Here is a 19,696-nt window from a genome sequence, read left to right on the forward strand (position 1 = left end):
CTCCATTCATTGCCAGATGCATTTTGCAAGTATGTAAGAGTTGCCTCGGCCTGGCTGGTGCAGGCAAGAAACTATGAAAACAACACACAGTGAAAAACTACAAAATGGCATCTACAGCTCTGTATATATTTCTTATAACTCAAGACTAAGCAGCCATTGGACATGATAAATGACAACATTTCCAAATGACATGGCATGAAATTAAGTACTCGGGTCCCGGTTATAACCCCAAGAGAATGAATAAACTGGATAGAAAGCTAAACAAGAGCACTATAAAAACAACAAAAGCTATTAAAAGAAGCTAAATAAATAAACAAGCATCTAACAGTGATAAATAAACCTGTGCAAAATGCAGTGAGGTAGGTCTGTAGAAGCCTTCAAGAAGAAGACGACAACAAGAGGAAAGCAGAGAGAGGAAACTCCCTCCTCAAGGGGAGTGAGGAATGAAGAGCACAATCACAGGCCATGAAAGTAATAACATTACTTAACACCACTGACAGATGATTGAAAGGGACCTGAAAAAAATCCAACAGGCTAAACCAGTTTTTCAGTAGGTTGAACAAAGACGCAAGTATCAGCCTTTGTAACTCCTTCTCGAGTTCAGCCACCAAAGTCACCCTCAACAACTGTCTAATGGACAGTCACGGCTGAGGGTATGACAAGGGGCCTGGTCGTAGCATCAAACTGAGGTCCAGAGGTGGGCTGGTCAGGTACGTCCAGTCTTCTAGCATATCCAAGAGGAAAAGTCTCAGTCCAGCCTGTGAATTCAGATGAGTGGCCCTGACCGCTCATGTCATGAAATCACTCAAGCAAGCCATCATGTGCACTCTCTAAATCCACCTGGACAAGCCTGGCAGCACTATCAGGATCACACTCATGTTAGGCCAATGAACAAGATATCTGCACTCGTCCACTGTTCTCTTTTCCTTTTGGTTTTTAATTCCAATTTTCAAAAGAATTATAACAAAATACTTCTCTGTCATCTGTGTGCTTTGTTAAATTTTGTTTTGTAGAAAAGCAACTTCTTCTTGGGGATGCAAATGTTGGTCATGTGGGAGAATTTCCCAGTTCTTTGAGAATTATTTATAGTTAATTAAGAGGAGGCTTTTTTTTTTTTTTTCACTTACAGTTCCTTTTGCAGGGACTTGCTGATTAAATAAAACATTGTACTTTATAAAACTTAGTTCATTGCTGCTACATTTTTGATCAGGCAGACTTATCAGCGTCCTGTAGACGTCATCCAGATGCGACACAGGACCCATGTTAGCTCACATGTACGCCCACTGTGTGCGTGCCGAAATTAAAGGGAAGCCGTTTCAGTGGTCACTATCGCTTATAGATAATATTGTGATTGATCGATTGATCACACAGTTTCTCCAGAATGAGCTCCCAGATCACTTGTGTCGGATGGGTGCACCGAGGCGTTGCCAAGGAAACCCCGGATAAAGTAGGTAGCATGTTTGGCTAATGTGTCAACATGTATGTACACTAATTTAAAGTACCACAGTTATAAGCGTTAAATCATAATTTATCAGAATCAGGTACATTGAAAAGGTCGAGAAAAACAGCAAGACTTTGCTGTTTACAATTACTGTGTATTTAGAGATTCAACCTAAAATGCTTCTTGCATCTGATCAGAGCTTGAGACACATGAGCTTATCAACCTGATTCATCCACTTTTTTAGGTTGAGCTGAGCCAAGAGGAGCTACAGCGCATCATTACTGAAGCCAAAGAGGAGCTGGGGTATGTTGGAATCAATCACTCTTTACTGCAGTAATAGAAATGAATAACATAAAGTAATAACTGCTGAATAAAAATAAAATCTTACTGTTTTCCACACAAATGGCCAAACAGCTGAATCTGGTGTCATGTTTCTTTGTTTTGTTTTGTGTTTTAATCTCCTCTGATAAATCAGGGATCTAGAAGCTGCGGAGGAAGAAGAAGAAGAAGACGAAGGTATTGCCTCTGAGCAGATTCCTGATGATAATACAGGAGATGTTGCTGAAGTTCCAAAAAATGAGAATGAGGAAGATGATGAGCTGGCTGAATATGGCCTGGACAAATATGATGAAGATGATTCAGGTGAGGAGGAGGAGGAGGAGGAGGACTAACTCATTTCTGTTCTCTGTGTCTCACCACTCTGCTTACATCTGTTGAAACGTAGCTGAGAGTTTGTCTGTTTGTCTTTAATTTAGTGACCGCTAACCTCGGCGACAGTCTGGCTGGACTCACAGTGTTCAGCTCTAACGAGGAGGATCCTTACGTCACTCTTAAAGACACAGTGAGTGCCCTCAGTGATTATGTATATACAGATTCAGTGTATTTAAAGCCTGATATGAACCGTGAGCTCAGAGCTGTGAAGAAGCTGATGTTTACTTTTAGCTTTGTTCTTCCCTCCAGGACCAGTACGAGCGAGAGGACTTCCAAATAAAGCCCGGTGATAATCTCATCCTAGCAGGCAGGGCAGAGAAGGACTGCTGCAATTTAGAGATCTATGGTAAATATCTTCATATATGACATGACAAATGTACTGAAGACACAGGAAAAAATATCTTGTTATGTTTGGATATTGTTGTTTTAGCTTGAAATACAGGCGTTTATTATTAAATTATCATTAAAGTAACAGTTGACCTCTTGCTTTCCAGTTTATAACTCGGAGGAGGACTCTCTGTATGTTCATCATGATATTCTGCTGCCAGCTTACCCACTCTGTGTGGAGTGGCTGAACTTTGACCCCAGCCCTGCAGAAGGAGCCGGTAAGAACATTTCCAAACCAGAACTGAAGGTGTAACGACTTCTGTGACTAATTTATGTGCGCATGTCTGTATACTTACCTGACTCCGCTTGCCCTCACCCACAGCCAACTATGCTGCTGTGGGCAACATGACTCCTCGGATAGACGTGTGGGACCTGGATGTGGTGGACTGCTTAGAGCCGGCCTTCTCCCTCGGGAGCAAAAAGGCCTCCAAGAAGAAAAAGAAAAGCAAGAAGGTACCCCCCTGATAACGTTAATTTAAGGTGAAACTGTAACCAAGTGTCAACGGAAATGATTTTTTAAATGTTTTTTAGAGCATTTTTGATCCAGTTGATAATAGACATGTTTTTGTTGAAGAGCTCTGAGTCGCTATGATGTGCAGTCCATTTCCCGTTTCCATAGCTCTGTGTTCTTGTTGATAGCAGGGAGCAGCAGCAGAGCCTGTCGAGGGGCACACAGATGCAGTGCTGGATTTATCCTGGAACAGGATGCTCAGGTCAGGAGCAAATACACCTAATACTAGTCAAATATACCTGATTATATGGACTCTTTAACCAGATCCCTGTTTGGTGTCCTGAGTTTGTACATATTACTTTGATGTTGAATTTTTTTCTTAGAAATGTGTTGGCCAGTGGATCGGCTGATGAGACAGTTGTCTTGTGGGATCTTAGTCAAGGCAAACCGGCCACAACTCTGCACAGGCACACTGATAAGGTATTCAGTGAGGGGATAAAAGAGTGATGCTGGATGTAAATTCACTGTGTATATATTTTTTTAATTATTATTATTATTATCATTTCATCCTCAGTATTTGCAGGCTTCTGCCTCTGGAAAACAAAATCTTTAATCTTTCAGGTTCAGACGTTATCATTCCACCCATTTGAAGCACAGACTCTGATTTCAGGATCATATGACAAGTAAGTGTGAGCTAGAACTGTGATGAGTTCAGGAGTAATGACCAGAAGATTTGGTGAGGTGAGTTTGTAGACTAACAATGTCTCCTCTCAGGACAGCTGTCCTGTATGACTGCCGCAGTCCAGACGACAGCCACCGGACCTGGAGGTTTAGCGGGCAGGTGGAGCGTCTGGTCTGGAACCACTTTTCACCGTGCAACTTCCTGGTACATGTTCAAATTCTTCTGCTCCATTTGAAAGGAAATGGACGTCAAATAGATCAGCAGTTTTACTCTGACTGGACAAAAATACTGAAGTTTTTTCAGCTCCATATTTCTTTATTTATATTGCAGGCATGCAAAATAGGTTTATCATTGTATTTATATTTTATATTGAGATTCCTTAATACATTGACCCTCAACAAGTGAAGAATACAAAACAATGTCTTCAACAACAGTGATTTTTTTTGTTCCATCCTTCCAAAACCCAGATTAGTGGCAGAATTAGCAGCATCTATAATCTGTCAAGTACATCATCTTTGTTTGGTACCTCCCAGTCTTGCAATGATGAGGTCGTTTGAGGCTCATTTCACTCGAGCTTCACAGCATAACACCTACATGATGACCTTTGCACGTCTTTAGTAAATGATCTTTTCTTCAGACCACATGCTGCAATTTCTCTTGGTCATCAGTGCTCGTTATAAGAGCCAATCATTTACAAGTTAAAGCAGAACCACACAGAAAGGCCTCACACAGATCAAATTCTTGCATGAATGCTTTACGGTCTTTGTGCCGTAAACCTTGTTTATCCCTTTTCTGCTGTTTCTGTCACAAGCTCAGTGGTTAACTGGAGTTTGTGGTTGTGCTTCAGGCCAGCACCGAGGACGGATTTGTGTACTGTCTGGACGCGCGCTCAGATAAACCCGTTTTCACCCTGAGGGCTCACGATGAAGAAGTGTCAGGTGGGTGGACGTGTGTGTATTTGTATGTATGTGTGCAATCAAAGGAGAGGAAATGACAATTTGGGGCTTGTTCTTCTGCCGTGTGTGTTGAGACTTTTAGCCATGAGTCATGTAGGAAAGATGAAATGATGGGTTAACGTTCATTATCACCATCACTTTCATCCTTTTTATTTCTGTTGTGCGATAGGCTGTTAGATCTTTTTTTTATTACGATCCTGTGTCAAGATCCTCTTATCAGCCAGCCCCTGTATTGTGATGTAGGTGTTTCAGCCCTCTAAAGGAAGGGTGAACGGTGCATTCTGGGATAGGCTCCGGCATCCCTCGGCCATGAGGACAGATAAGCGTGCATAGAAAAGAATGGACAAATTGTCTGTGGGGTTTTGAATACACCTGCTCCTGTAAGATGCTGATAGACAACTGAGCTCCCTGTCATAAATGTTTTGAAGGTACAGTGACTGTACAATGAAACATTCTGCAGGTTTGGACCTTAGCAGCCAGATCAAAGGATGCCTGGTCACCTCATCAGCGGACAAACACGTTAAAATTTGGGACATCCTTGGCAACAAACCCAACCTGGTGCATTCACGGGACATGAAAATGGTAAGAAGTCACATATACAGCATGTAGATGTCAGATTCTGTCACCCCTGCCATTAAAGGGCCGCAGTCCGTTGTAGAGGTGTTTTACTATATCAAATTCATGATGTTTGTGGCAGTTCCAACAACTTACTTCCCCATCTGTGAACAGGGTGTGCTGTTCTGTGCTTCATGCTGTCCTGATGAGCCCTTCATCTACTCCTTTGGGGGGCAGAGGGATGGTTTGCGTGTTTGGAATATAAGTGATGTTGCAGCAGGTACACTTTCTTTTCTTTGGTCTTTACATCGCAATCATCTGCTGTTGATTGAAATCATATTAAATGTTACTTTATTCTTTGAGAAACGTGTTCATTCCAATTTCACTGTTGATCTGACAAATGTGTTTGCTGATTAGCCAACACACAGCACAGTGCCTGACCTTTTCTTTATGAAGTCAGTTGTTGAATTAATAATTCTCGCACGTTATTGTTATTGTGTCCTCTAGTGTCTGAGGTGTTTGGCGGTCGAGAGCGCCTAGTGGCGAACACGGGATCGCAGGCATCCAGCACTGCAGCCACAGCAGAGATGGAAGTCTCCTAGTGATGATGCATCGACGTACTATTAATATGCATAAACTGAGCATCCCTGGAAACATACCAAGCTGCTCCGCTTGTTGTTGTGTTCCTCATAGTGCAGCGCTTAGTTTTTGTAAAAAGACTTGTGACAAAAAAAGCTGCATTGATGAAGGGTTTGAAAGGTTGGCCAGAATGCAAAATGGGCTTAAAACTTGAAAAACTTGTTCAGCTTGTCTCCTTGTGCACAGACACTCAAAGATGTGTTAAGAAAAGACAAGAAAATGTTTCATATATTCATATTTGTGAATATTTCCCGGATATTTTTTTAATTTTTATGGTGGAAGCAGTGATTCAAATATTTAAATGTTTGAATCATTTATATTACTTAAGATATGTTTCTTTGTACATTTACAAATGTAATATGCTTCTAAGACTATTTTCATTTGAAAATGTCATTTACAGAGTGACATTCTGACATACCTGGATTTCCTGGTAATAATGAATGGTAACATTAAACATTAAGAGAAGCCTGTGTACTCACATTTGGCCAAAGTTTTGAAAAATTATACTCTTTAAAAAGCTGTATATTCAATAAATAAATGCAGTTTATAATGTGTAAACCTTCAGTTCTTTGACGTCCCTGAGATGGTGATTAATGGACAAGATACATGATAAAAAATGGATTAAACAAACAAATGTGTTTTGATTAAACAAACTTTTGAAATAAGATACACAAGGACTGAATGAATCAGTTGTTTAAAAATGTGAAGTGGTTGGTTTAGGGAAAGGGATTTTCTTCATATGATCCATCTGTCCTGTCACTTGAAAGGTGGAACTAAAGTCATGGGGTCTAAGTGCTAAGACGGAACTATTACAGCGACGCACACACGACGGACAATAATTCAGCATGGCGTCGGGTCATTTGTGTAAACTACATGGTCTCTTATCGCGACTTTCCTGCGGCACCACATTACGACATGTACAAAGTAAGTGGAGCTGTCATCTTTTTAACGAGATGTTTGTTGGAGGTCGTGTTTATTTACCGTTTTTAACCGGTAGCGATGGTGGGTGTAAAAGCTAACAGAGGCTAACCTTGAAAATACGTTTAGCAGGTAAACACTTGGCTAACATTGACTCTTTCCACTGTCGTAATACTTATTTTCTGTAAAACAATTTCTAGTTAAGATCCTGTTAATAATGTGAAATGATTAATATGTGTGTGTGTCTCACCTGTTTTGGTTCTCTGTTGCAGCATGTTTGGTTCCTGTGCGACACAAGTCCGGTGTCAGCGGTCCTTCACTGGATGGCTCCAACTGGTGTGTTACGACTTTGTATTAGAAATGCACATATAGGTATAACCTGGTTGTTCTGCTATATTATAACTGTGGGCACATAAAGGCAGTTCTGTAAATGACAGATACCTGCTGTGTGATAGTACATACTGCAGTAACTGTGCACCAAATTAATACAGAAGAAACATAAGACTTTGAGAACATCTATGTCAAAAAGATTCTCTGAATACTTCATAAGTAAATGTTAAATGTGCATGATCAGTGGGCTGCTGTTGCTTTGCCATAGCTTGTTATTATCGTGAAGTTTCTTAGACCTTTTACATACATGGTTTAATCCACAGTTGGATTATTAACTTTGTATATATATGGTTTAATCCACAGTTGGATTATTAACTTTGTATATAGATATTATTGTGACCATAACCTTGCTTTTTTGTTTATTTAGTAATGTGGAAATCGGCGTGACTTCAGATGGGAAAACCATAGTATGTTACCATCCCACAGTGGACGTTCCCTATGAGCTTACTCTGGTAAGAGAGCGTTTCCTGGTCTCATGAATATCGATAAGTCATATTCATATCCGATCATCTCATTGATTAGAATGGAAGGTTTTTACAGCCAGATTGGATTTCTTTTTTCATCACTCTATAAATCAGAACGATGTGTTTTTAGGAATGCAGTGTTCCATAAATCAGGCTATGAATGACATATGAATAAAGCCCTCTGTAAGTGTAAGGAAAAAACTCATTTTGAGAAAACTCCTTTTTAAAGATATGAATTTAGGAGAAATCCAGTGATGCAAATAGACAAAGTGCAGTAAAATAAAACAAATATTTATATTCCTGACATTTTCCACTAGCTTGAAAGATGTTACGGAAGCAAAATATCTCAAAATCTTAAGACTGACCAGTGCAAATGTATATAATGTTTTTGCCTGAAGTATCTCACTTTAAGTCCTATTTGAAGGATGGTCGTAAAGAAATGCAAAAGCATGTGAAGCACTGTCAAGATGACTGCATACTGCTGTCACTCATGTATCAGTTAGAAATATATCACTGCAAAGAGATTAGTTTTCATATTTGCAATTATTGCTGGAAATATATTTTTAACATATTTTCAAACATGTGAGAGTTGTTCATGGTCGTAAATCTTTGCAGCCCGTAGAACGGCCAGACCCCGTGACCAACCCAGTTGAGACCCACGACCAGGTTTTAAAGGCCAACCTCAGCAAGGAGGTGCTGAAGGACAAAGAGGGGCCGTCTATAGAGGAGCTGAGCAAGATGTTTTTCACCACCAAACACCGCTGGTATCCAGTGGGACAGTAAGTACACAGAGATCACACAGCACCGACAAAGTTCTGTGACACCACCAATGGTACAGAGGCTGGCTTTATAACATGGAGATCTTTCAGCATATTTTTCCCAATGATTTCATGGTTTTCTATTTAAAAGTAGAATCTCTCATTACAAATGTAATTGGTGAAAATTAACAAAAAGAATCTCCAATCTCTTGTTTACCTCTAAGACAAGTACCACATGTATTTTGAGCGTTACTTCTGACTTTGATAACAACTCTTTGCAGCTTCATGTACTCTTTTGTTTTCTTTTATTCTTCCACTGCACCTTAAAAATGTGTAGCTTTGTGTCAAAATGTATTTCCCTCTGTTTCACTGTTCACAGGTACCACATGAGACGCAGAAAGAAGGATTCCACAAAGGACAGATAATCCGAGGCTAAAGATGAAAAAAAACTGCAAATAATGTTTGTTTGTGTCACAATTATGTATAATAAACTGTAAAATATTGATTAGGTTGTCATGAGTTTTTGAGTCGGTGCTGCTGCATTGGAACATCTGTGTGGCTTATATTTTGTTTTGTCTGCATCCTTAGGATTTTGTGTTTTCTCAAATCTCTGCATCATAGATTAAGATATCTTCATAGACTATTTATATATGTCTGTTTCATGACACATTTAGCACACAAACAGCCACAAGTTTATAGAGGATCAAGGTGATTAAAATATTTGCTGTCTGATGTATCCAAGAGAGAGCACTGGGGCAGTAGAAACTGTCAGTGTTACATAAATGCAGCAGCAATAATTGATTGTGGTATTAAAATGAGTGCATCCTACATGTTGAGATGTATTTTCAGAGAGAGTGAAGAAAAAAGTGACGTCCTTTTATTGGATTTGAAGAAACCACCGTCCACCACAGTTCTTTACCACAAGATGTAATCGACCAGTTGGTCTCATTTGATGATTCTGCCCTGACATTGAGTGGCGAAGGTTGTGTGCACCGCAGCAAGACATGGACATGGGCTAAAAAGAAGTGGCGATAAAAATAGGAAAAAAATATATCTCATGAGCGAACATGGACAAAAGCTGGTGTTCCAAGTAATGTGTTTTACCTTCTTTCCCTTTCCTAAAACATTATATTTAACATTGGATTTTGTGAGCAGCACAGACAGACCCTTAGACAATGGTTGTGCCACTGCTTTTTGAAGTTTAACCATAGAAATCCTTTACCTTAAATATGGTTCTTTTTGGTATTGCTGCTACTGAGTGATCACTTTTGTTATGATAAATGGAAAGTTAATTTTTTGTTTATGCTAATGAAGTAAAATAAATTTACGTATTTTTAGGACAAAACACACATGCTTTCCTTTAGATTTTAGAATTTGACATGAATCACAGGAATCATTAAAATTGTCTTGATAGTGTGAAAAGTGTTTGGGAGATAGATAGATAGATAGATGTATCTATGTATAGAGTAAATAATCTATGATCATATGATCTATGATCTATGATCTATGAAGTAGAATATGATGTAATGAGGTATGATGGCAGCAAAAACGTATAAATGCAATAAAGATATGTGTGTATGTGTATTCAATAAATACAAAAGTACAATATAAAACAGAATGCAGACAATGAAATGTCAGTGGTCGCCAACTGGCAGATAAAATCCGACCAACATTAAAAAAGTAAAATAACAATTGGTGTTTATACTTTTATTCGGACACAGTGTGCAGCAGCATATTTCCTTACGTCATCTGAAGCCACCGGAAGTGAGAGTTAACCCCGCCCGTCCCGGCAGCTCAGTCAATCCAACCTGAAGAGAAGGCGAGTCCACGGCTAAAAATATAATAGCTAACACAAGATGGCCGGTTTGCCTCGTAGGATTATAAAGGTACAGTTTACGCCGGACAGTGTATATATATGTTAATGAGCCCGTGTGTGAGCATTGTGAAGAGTGTTTAGTGGGAAAATGGACGTAGAAGTTCTGCCATCCAACGTGTAGCCTGACGTTAGCGCGGCTAGCGCAATTAGCTCTTATCTAGCTAGTTATCAAGCTAGCTCGCTGGTCTGTGTCTTGTGTGTGTTTTGTTTGCGGCTTCTGTTTACTCCCTTCTGCTCTATCTGTGGCTGAGTGTGTGTACGAGTGGATTTGTTGTCGGGCGTTAATCGTAGTTATGACAGCGCCGGGATGCTAATTTCTAGTATGAATCAACAAATTGTGACATTGCGTCCTAGTCGCCATATGAATGGATCCGCTAAGTTAGCTAGCGTCAGGCTAGCAGCTGTAGCTTTGGTGATTGGTAACTACACATGTTTGGCGCTGATGTGAAACGCTGCCGTAGTGATCTTAAAACATTTAAATGCTCTTTGTAACTTGTTAGTTTAGGTTATTTTGTGTGAAACGGAAGGAAAAATCAGGCGTACGTCTCAGGCCTGTTGCGTTGCGGTCTCCTCCCTCAACCTCACCGCAACTTGACTGGGCCAGGCCCGGCCCGGCAGTGGGCGCGATCAGGGTTTTTCCGCTACATCTAGCTGCTTTTCTCAGGCTAAGCAGGTTTTTCACAGGCAGTAATATAACGCTTACAAAATGAAAACACCGCAATGGAAACCTGTGGTTTATTTTTCAATCCTAACGAAGAAACGAATTGCTTTTACAGCAACATTAAGCCCGTTTCCTTCCTGTTTACTGCAGACGTTTCGCTGCACCTGCTTTATCAGATGCAAAAATATTTTAAAAAAATGTTCCGCTTCCTCCTTTTTGATTTCTATCACCGACTGTCCCTTAGTTAAGCACAGTTCTCTAAAATCCTCTTAAGATGATGGAGTTTTTAAAAAACCTATACGCTCCAGGTTGATAATAAAATAACTAGGGGCTAAAACAGTCAGATGAGTAATCAATCGTATAATAAATGACAACTATTTGGATAATCGATTAGTTATTTTAAAATACAAATGCTAGAAATTCACCAGCTATGGTGTTAAATGTGCAAATTTGCAGATTGGGTTCGCCTTGATAAAACATTTTGGATATTGGAGTAGATAAAACGAGCAGATTTTAAGAACTAACTTTGGGCTCTGCGAAATTATGGTCTTTATTCATTATTTTTTCACATTTTGTATTCCAAACAATTAGCTGATTAATTGAGAAAGTAAGACAGATTCATCTATAATGAAAATATTAGCTGCACCCTAAATTTAATAACGTGGTTAACAGATTAACCATGATGGATAGTATTGTCTCAGTTTAGTATCAACAATAAGTCATCGTCCACTATGTGAGAAGTTCTGCAGCCTTCACCCACAGTTCAGTGTTTGTGTTGAACAAAAACTCTTGGAATGTTGTTTTGCTTGTATATGGGTGAGTTTGCAGGGTGAAAATGTGCTTCCTTTATATACTTGTCAGTCCGTTGTGTGCTGACAGCTCCGCAGTTCTTCCTGCAGCAGTTTTTTTTTTTGTGTTTTAAACTCACAAATGTCAACAGCAGTCTTATGTGTTTCTCATTCTGACCACACTCAGGAGACACAGCGGTTGATGGCAGAGCCTGTTCCAGGGATCACGGCTACGCCTGATGAAGGGAATGCACGTTACTTCCATGTGGTCATTGCAGGGCCTCAAGACTCTCCTTTTGAAGGAGGCACATTTAAACTTGAACTATTTCTTCCAGAAGAGTATCCCATGGCAGCTCCCAAAGTGCGATTCATGACCAAAATCTACCACCCCAATGTTGACAAACTGGGAAGAATATGTTTAGACATTTTGAAAGGTAAGAAAGCATGGCTAGACTTTTTCTGATATGTAAATTTTTTTTCTGGGTGGCATCACTGTGGAACTACACTCACAACATATTGCAGGAAGTAGCATTCTTTCTTTGCTTGCAGTATCATAAACATTTAAAGCTGCAATTGGGGACTTATGACCTATTTGAGATTTTAAAAAAAAAAGTTTTAACTATGGCCTTCATGCCTCACATACATCTCCCACACAAAGGTGATCAAGTTATTATTCCCAATGTGCTAGCAAGCAGCTGTCTACTCAGTATCCCAATGACACAGGTCATGCAACAAATTTGGTGTAATAGTTGCACCTAATGGCCTTTTACAGAAAAAAGATTCAGATTTTTAGCACCAACCACATATTTATAATGGCTGTCTGCTGCTTTGTGCCGAACAGGTAGCGAACACTGTTTGTCAGATTTATGGGAAGTGGCTGCCTACGAGGTTACATGGGGGGGTGAACAGAGATGTTAAGGAGCTATCACACAGTCTGAATGTGGGCTGTTGAGCCAAAACGAGGGTCTAGCGTCAGCTAAAAGCTGCACAGAGCTGTGATGCTTGTTGTAGATTCTCAGTAGCTTTGGTAATACTTTCAACTCTTTCACATTACACAGAGCCATTTGATTCAGTGTTAATAAGATATATTACCTATTCTCACCTTTAAAAACATTATGTTTTTAACCTTCTGGATGTAGTAAATATTCACTGATTATTTACATTGTGACATAATCTAATAGGTTACACCTTTTTATTCACTGTTAGGTGGGTTGCACATGATTATATTCTTAAAATGTCACTTCTCTTTGACTTAGTTGGCATAGTCATTTTTTAAATTTATCAAATCAAACAAGTAGCCTGATATTTTTCTGATGACCTTACACCCGACTGACAGTTTTACTGCGCTCTGATACCAAATTACACCAGCAGTGTGAGGCGTAGAATCACACATTTAGTTTTGATTGTCCCAACCAAAATGTGGCACAGAATCAGAAATGATACTTTTATAGTATGAGATGGCTGAACAGCAGCTGGTTACATTTACAGAAAGCAATCTTGTAGGATGAAGCCACAGTAAACAGATATTACATCCTTAAAATCAGATTTTGAGGTAAGCAAACTCAAGCTACGGTTTATTTGGCAAGAGGAATATAGACAACTGCAGAGGTGGTTGCCAAACTTGCTCTAAGGTAATAAAGAAAGTACTGCAACAGAGTGTGATTTATATGCACATTGATCTGCACTTAATTTGTCTCTAGCTCCTATTTTACCGTTTTGAGTCATTACATTTACTAGAGCCAGGGTTGTTTTCCATTATTAAGTAGCCTTAGGAAAAAGTAGCTCTAGATGTCTTTACCCATTAATACTAATGTCATACCACCTTGAAGTTCCCCTTGTTTTGCAAATCTGACCTTAAGCTGTCATTTTTGTCTCTTTCCATCTTTTTCTGAATTTCTCTCCTTCCAGATAAGTGGTCCCCAGCGCTGCAGATCCGTACAGTGTTGCTATCTATCCAGGCGTTATTAAGTGCTCCCAATCCAGATGATCCCCTGGCAAATGATGTTGCAGAGCAGTGGAAGAAAAATGAAAGCCATGCCATTGAGACAGGTGGGGGATTACATTACAATTTCTTGTTATAGCACTCGGGGTCAGCTGTACAGAACAACTACTGCTGCTGTCAAAGGTGGTCACAGTGAACCTCATCTAACTGTAAATACAGTCAAATATGGCAGTAAAGATGAAGGAAATAAATTGAGTTTCCAAGTCGGATCTGATCTCAAATCAGAGCAGCACATTCATCTGAGGACATTTCTGCAAATGAAAGATGTTTTGCTGTCGATGTTGTGCGTGAGAAATCATGTTTTACTGTTATATTTTTAGCCGCATGTTGGCTAAAAAGGAGACAGTGTCAGACTGTAAAATTGAGTGGTAACAAAATGGCAGTTCATTCATGATATCAGACTTAGAAATAACAAGTACATGCAGTAATCCATCATAACATTGATGTCTTCAGTTGTTATCGTATCGCTGGTGTTTAACTGGTGTCAATTTTCGTGGATTTTCTGTTCATGAAGCTTGACTTTTTGGCTTTTTCTGTTATATCTGATTCTGTTGTAACCAGAACAAAATTTAATTTAAATGTGTTTGTTTGTGGCTTTAATGTTCATTGCCAAAGAAACTAAAAGAATGCTGCAATGCACAACACAAACAGGATATAAAACCTGCACCAGGTACAATTATCAGGAACTAACGATTATTTAAAGAGGACATACTTTGCAAAATGTACATTTTAATGCATTTTCACCATAAATATGTGTCCCCGAGGCCTTTAGAAACCCTCAAACCGTGAGAATAGTCCACCTTTTTTGACTAAATGTGTGTAAAAATGCTCCGTTTTACATTTGGTCTTGTGTACGACGTCACACACAGTTATTTGTTGATCATGTTACCACTGAAAACCTGAATCCACCTTGCTGTCCACCATTGCTATGTGGCTAATGTTAGCTCTCTTAATAAGATGTTGAAGGTACGAGCAAAGCACACAAACACAGCAGTTTTCATGACCTCCCAAAATCTGTGGAAGTGAGGAACCAGTGGATTTATCTTGTTTTGGCTGGTAATATGACGGCAACGCCTCACAGCAACAGCAAAACACATCTGCTGTGTGTGCGTGTGTTACTTTATTTTACTGGGGACTGCTTCCTTAATGAGGACTTGGAAGCTGTAAGTTTTCCGTGTTTCATGCTGTTTTGCGGTTTATTTGGCAGGTTAGTCTGTTGAACCTGGTGTTAGCTGTTGCTTGGCTAAAGTGGCTCCCCTTTGGAGCTGAGACTGTTGGTGCGTTCAAAACCCCAAACTGCCATACTATTTAGTATGCCAGAAAAAGATTTAGTACTGTATGTCCAAGTACATCTATGCCAAAACTACCAGGATGTCTGCCTACATCTGGTTGCAGCATTTGGCTGTGCTGACCCATAATCCTCTGTGCTGCGGAAGATATTTCACATAGAGAGTGCGGACAGATTAGAGCTTTGACAGTGAAGTAACCTGTTGACATACGCAGATTGCAGTTTATTTGTGAGCACTGTCATAAAAATTACCACTCTGATTAACAGCAGATTGGTTGCAAGTGGTGGAATGTCAGCAGCAATCCCACCGCAGCAGAAACAAGTGTCTCCCTCTAGAGGCTGTGCGCATATATGCACGAGCCACAGCAGTGTAAAGTCATCGATTATTGCAGGATTTTATTATGGTTTTATTTGTCATATGTACAGAAACAACCACACAATGACATCCTTGCTTCGCCATTTCGTCTTCAATGCAGCTTCAGGAAAAAAAAGGAGATTCATAGAAAAAGAACGGAGAGATATAAACAGCTATACAGTATACACATGCAAGATTAAAAAAAAATATGTTCAAGAAGAAAAACTAGATACAAATTCAAGTAATATATACATACATATAAATCTCCAGACGTGCTGACAGGATCTAATGTTAATTAATCTTCTGTGCTCTTCTGCACAACCAAAAATTCACACGCACAAAGCTCAGGTTGATAAGGTTAAATAGTTTTGAGTAAAGCTGCATCCTCCTGATAAATCCTGAGCTCCATCAGAGCTGTCTAAAACATTAATTTCCTGACCTAAAAGTTGAATTATGTTTTCCCTGGAGAGTTTCCTCTGTCCTGTCAAGTTTATAACTGCAGTTTTTAGTTTTGCTGCTTAAACGTCCAACAGTATTCGCTTCACAGACATTACTGCGGGCATGGATCTAATCTATAAAGTAAATCTATAAAGTAAAAAGTTATTCCTTTTGGGTTATGGCTTCTAAGAAAAGAAACTGAATACCTTTTGCTGTTTTGATCCATCAGTGTTGCAAAACAAGCTATCTGAATATGTCTCTTTGGGCTTTGCAAAACAATTTTCTGAGAATTTAAAGACTAAACGATTGGAGCATTTATAGAGACAACTATTGGCTTAATCAATAATTAATACAATCCCTAGGTGCTGCTTTAGTTGCATGTTGTATTGCTTAATAAATTCTTTAAATGATAAAGTGATCATTAAAATAGCTAAGGAGTAAATTTCTTTTGACTGGGTAATTGATTAATGACTTCATGCTTGAAAATACCAGAGCATTTCAGTCGCTGCTTATTATTGTGGGCCTTTCTTCGATGGAGGCCATCTGTTTACACTCTGAAACACTTAACTTATCTACAGACGTGCACCATATCCTCCTCACTCACTCCACCACGTTGTTATCTCTCTGTCTCCCCCCCCAGCCCGATCATGGACCAGGCTCTACGCGGGCAACAACGAATAGAAGACGAGAGACGAGGCGACTGAATGTGATCCACAAAATGTACTCCTATTCTGTCAACATTTGAAGTTAACGGACACAAAAAAAAGAGAAAAAAAAAGATTATAAGTCCAAATCTATTTGAAAGAAATGACAAGATTTACTGCTGCAGACCTCTGGGTGACTTATTTTCTTCTAAGACGCGTTAAGTGTGTGTTAGCCTTTTTTTTTTCCTGTGTTGCTATTTAAATGCATGGACAGTGAATGACACCCTCCCCACTACAGTCTTAAAAATAACATGCAATATGTTGTCCTGAACTAGGCACATACTGGTACGTTTGCAAAATATACATGCATTAAAGCTGTTCTTCTTTTAACACATGCATTATTTGTCAACACATCTGTATGTCTTTTGTGAGAGATGACATGCTCTGTTATTTCACCACATACAGAGTGTACAGCTGTCTTTTTCTCCCCGGTGGTTGTGAGCAGGCGGAAAATATGAATATGATTGAAGTTTCTCTTCACTCTTTTTAGGGAATACGAGAAGTTTTTGGAAAATAGCCCTTACATTCAACACGGAGGTTCTTCCGATTTCCACTCCTGTGTGTACCAGCGCATACCAACACGTCACAGCACTCAACATTAAGTTGGTGGTGCAGCAGCTACTGTAGTTCAGCACCATCTCGCACTCGGCACACGGGGCACTTAATACTGAGCACAGAGGTGAAACTCTTCACAATATTGTCACTGCACAGCAAAGATGATCTTATGTGTATGATTAGACGTAAAATTAAGTAAATTTAAAGTACTTCTTCAGTCCCACCTTCAAAAGACACTGTAGCTATAGTGTACATTTTAAAGGAAAATAAAATATGGTCTCAGAGGGCCGAGATGAAACCTTTTCATCCACAGACAACCGATTGAGGTTCATTCCAACATTTTTACTGTAAGCTAAACTTGAAGACGCCTTGAAGGTTGCCGTACACCTGCCAAATTTGCCGGTAGAGAATGGACAGTGCTGAACAGCCGTAGTTGCATTTAACAGCATTTAATCCATGGCTAGTGTCGATTTGTGGCCCCAGCAGATGTAATTTTATCTCATTTCATTATTTACATCTTAACATCGCTCTTAGTTTCATAGAAATGACAGACTTACTGTGTGATTAGATGCCTCAGCCCAGGTAGATGAGGATTGTGCTCCTAATAATCCAAACTTTGCTTATTTAATGTCATTTTTCTTTTGTTCTTTCAAAGTTATGTCAAGAGGTCTGTTCGGCAGTAGTGTGAAATTTTGCCAATTTGTTAAAAATTCACACTTAAGTATCAGAAACTGTCGGTGTAAAGTCCGTTTCATCCACAGTTTTCTCACAAGTGTAAAGTTTGAGTAAAAGTCAGTCTTTTCAAACCCTGTTGGACAGTTTGGGGAGGGTGAGCAGATTACTTCCACGTGCTTAAAAAAAGCCATTCCCAACACATTCAGAAAGGTAGAATGACACAAAGTCTCTGTGTTGAAAAGGAACTGTATGCATGCTGTAGCAGACTACTAAGATGTGTTGAAAATGTCCTTTTTTTAAGGCTGTAAGACGTTGAGCTGTTTTTGTTTTTATTTTCCTTTTTTTTTTTAAACTGTCTGTCCATGCTATCTATGTTGCCTGTTCTCTATTTTATTTTCAGTGTTACTTCATTAAAAAAAGGCATGTACCATAATCAAACTGGACAGTTCAAACTAGCTTTCTTCAAGGGTGGTTGCAAGAGTTGGTCTTTAAAGGGAAAGTTGAGGCTTTTTTTTTTTTTTTTTTTGAAGGTTTTGTCATCAATTACAAAGTTGTTCCACTGTGATTTTCCTGAGTTGGTCTTACCTGCTTTTGCTCTTTCTATGATACTGATCTGTGACAATTAGGCAAGTGAATCATTGTGGTAGCGGCAAAAGTGATATTACAAATAAAGTGTTAACGATTAAAAAGGTCTTCATCATCATACAGATTTTCTATTGGCACACATGAAACCTTGTGTCAAATTCTCAATTGGGATTTGCTGACGACCTGTAGACTTTTTTTTTTTTTTTTAATCCTTGAATTTTCCTTTTAAAAGACGGTTTGTCGATGGTTTAGAGGGATCAGTGTGACAACAGTAGGTCATGACCTGAAAGTCTCATGGCTCCGTAACTTTAGACCCTCCGTGATCATATTGCTTGTGTATGGCTCATCCGAAGGAGGACTATAACGTTATGTTGTACTAAGACTTTTTTCGTTGAGCCTCCTTTTTTGATTGATCTCTTTTCTTGCTCTTTCTTGGACTATCGCAGGCTTGGTGTTGCTTAGATTTGTTTGTGTCCTGTCCTCACCCAGAATTATTAACTAACTGTTTCTAACTGCTACATTTACTCAAGTCTGGAAGCTGGAGCATGGCTTAAAACCTGGTTAATTTATTGTTTCCCTGAGGGACTTGACAGTAATCTGAACCAAGAAACAGTCACTCACTGGATTTTCAAAGCATCTAGATCAAAATATCGAGAGAGATCAAACTGATTAATCAGATCCCCATGTGTACAAAAAAAAGGAAAAAAAAGAAGAGTTCTGTCGGTAATTTCAGTACATTTGCATACATGGCTCTTCAAATACTCTGTAAATAAACTGAGTTGAGTAAGTAAGTTGAGGCTCGTCTGGTTTATGTTGTGTTCGAGTTTTTGTTCCCCTAAAGGACAAAGGTTACTGCTGAGATTTAATTTCTGGAGAGTGATTGTGCTCTAAATTTCATACATTTATGGCTCTTGAAGGACTCTGATCTTATTTTTATTCATTTTACTGTTGAAGGGACGACCTTTGGATAAAATGACAACCCTCAGAATCTGATTTAGGTGTCAGAGATGTTGTTTGATAAACCCTTAATCAGAGCAAGCGCACACATTTTGCATGGGTGAAGTTGTAAATCATCTCTGAGGTATCCCAGCGTGCACACTGAAAAAAACCTAGATTACGTCTTGTTTTTTAGCAGGATCTGGGGCCGTTCCTGTCCAGCTGGAGCAGGATAGCAGTGAGTCAAAATACACCTCATACTGCTGTTTATTGTATATGTGCTTTTAGGGAGTTTATAGCAAGGACCACTGGCACATATGATGGGGTTGATTTTAATCTGACGAGTCTTTTGAAATACCAAAGTCAGGTTGAAAATGCACACAAGACACCACAAGATGATATTTCCAAAACTCCTCAGAAATGCACACTAAGTAGCACAGAATGATGCAAGAAGATCAGCACAACATTCATCCGTCAACCA

The 19,696-nt window shown here is 39.3% G+C and overlaps 3 protein-coding genes across 4 annotated transcripts; all 3 read left to right on the plus strand.

Moving 5' to 3' along the window:
* The first annotated feature begins 1,275 nt into the window (after positions 1 to 1,275).
* pwp1 (PWP1 homolog, endonuclein) lies at positions 1,276 to 6,406 on the plus strand. 2 transcript variants are annotated; one of them, XM_070853760.1, is made up of 15 exons: positions 1,276 to 1,447; positions 1,686 to 1,744; positions 1,917 to 2,083; positions 2,197 to 2,282; positions 2,402 to 2,498; positions 2,647 to 2,757; positions 2,862 to 2,992; positions 3,179 to 3,252; positions 3,374 to 3,470; positions 3,612 to 3,673; positions 3,765 to 3,876; positions 4,520 to 4,610; positions 5,089 to 5,210; positions 5,358 to 5,463; positions 5,691 to 6,406. In XM_070853760.1, the coding sequence occupies exons 1-15, from the start codon at positions 1,382 to 1,384 to the stop codon at positions 5,783 to 5,785; spliced, it is 1,476 nt and encodes a 491-aa protein (XP_070709861.1). In that variant the 5' UTR covers positions 1,276 to 1,381; the 3' UTR covers positions 5,786 to 6,406. The 2 variants fall into 2 exon arrangements, with proteins under 2 accessions (XP_070709861.1, XP_070709862.1); XM_070853761.1 differs by having other exon boundaries at positions 3,182 to 3,252.
* Positions 6,407 to 6,615: 209 nt separating this feature from the next.
* mrpl42 (mitochondrial ribosomal protein L42) lies at positions 6,616 to 8,857 on the plus strand. The gene is made up of 5 exons (XM_070854092.1): positions 6,616 to 6,746; positions 7,013 to 7,076; positions 7,498 to 7,582; positions 8,210 to 8,373; positions 8,732 to 8,857. The coding sequence occupies exons 1-5, from the start codon at positions 6,668 to 6,670 to the stop codon at positions 8,775 to 8,777; spliced, it is 438 nt and encodes a 145-aa protein (XP_070710193.1). The 5' UTR covers positions 6,616 to 6,667; the 3' UTR covers positions 8,778 to 8,857.
* A 1,282-nt stretch (positions 8,858 to 10,139) lies between these two features.
* On the plus strand, positions 10,140 to 19,070 carry ube2nb (ubiquitin-conjugating enzyme E2Nb). Its single transcript, XM_070853611.1, has 4 exons — positions 10,140 to 10,238; positions 11,865 to 12,111; positions 13,586 to 13,726; positions 16,401 to 19,070. Exons 1-4 carry the CDS (start codon positions 10,209 to 10,211, stop codon positions 16,439 to 16,441), a joined length of 459 nt encoding a protein of 152 aa, XP_070709712.1. The 5' UTR covers positions 10,140 to 10,208; the 3' UTR covers positions 16,442 to 19,070.
* The last annotated feature ends 626 nt before the right edge of the window (positions 19,071 to 19,696 follow it).

This window comes from Pempheris klunzingeri, chromosome 22, assembly GCF_042242105.1.
Source record: "Pempheris klunzingeri isolate RE-2024b chromosome 22, fPemKlu1.hap1, whole genome shotgun sequence".
Taxonomy (NCBI): domain Eukaryota; kingdom Metazoa; phylum Chordata; class Actinopteri; order Acropomatiformes; family Pempheridae; genus Pempheris; species Pempheris klunzingeri.

Coding starts and splice junctions, on each gene's coding strand:
- ube2nb (XM_070853611.1), top strand. CDS start 10,209: ATGGCCGGTTTGCCTCGTAGGATTATAAAG. Junction 10,239..11,864: donor TGCCTCGTAGGATTATAAAG/GTACAGTTTACG, acceptor GACCACACTCAG/GAGACACAGCGGTTGATGGC. Junction 13,727..16,400: donor AAGCCATGCCATTGAGACAG/GTGGGGGATTAC, acceptor CTCCCCCCCCAG/CCCGATCATGGACCAGGCTC.
- pwp1 (XM_070853760.1), top strand. CDS start 1,382: ATGAGCTCCCAGATCACTTGTGTCGGATGGGTGCACCGAGGCGTTGCC. Junction 1,745..1,916: donor GAAGCCAAAGAGGAGCTGGG/GTATGTTGGAAT, acceptor CTGATAAATCAG/GGATCTAGAAGCTGCGGAGG. Junction 3,253..3,373: donor TCCTGGAACAGGATGCTCAG/GTCAGGAGCAAA, acceptor TTTTTTTCTTAG/AAATGTGTTGGCCAGTGGAT.
- mrpl42 (XM_070854092.1), top strand. CDS start 6,668: ATGGCGTCGGGTCATTTGTGTAAACTACATGGTCTCTTATCGCGACTT. Junction 6,747..7,012: donor CACATTACGACATGTACAAA/GTAAGTGGAGCT, acceptor TCTCTGTTGCAG/CATGTTTGGTTCCTGTGCGA. Junction 7,077..7,497: donor TCACTGGATGGCTCCAACTG/GTGTGTTACGAC, acceptor TTGTTTATTTAG/TAATGTGGAAATCGGCGTGA.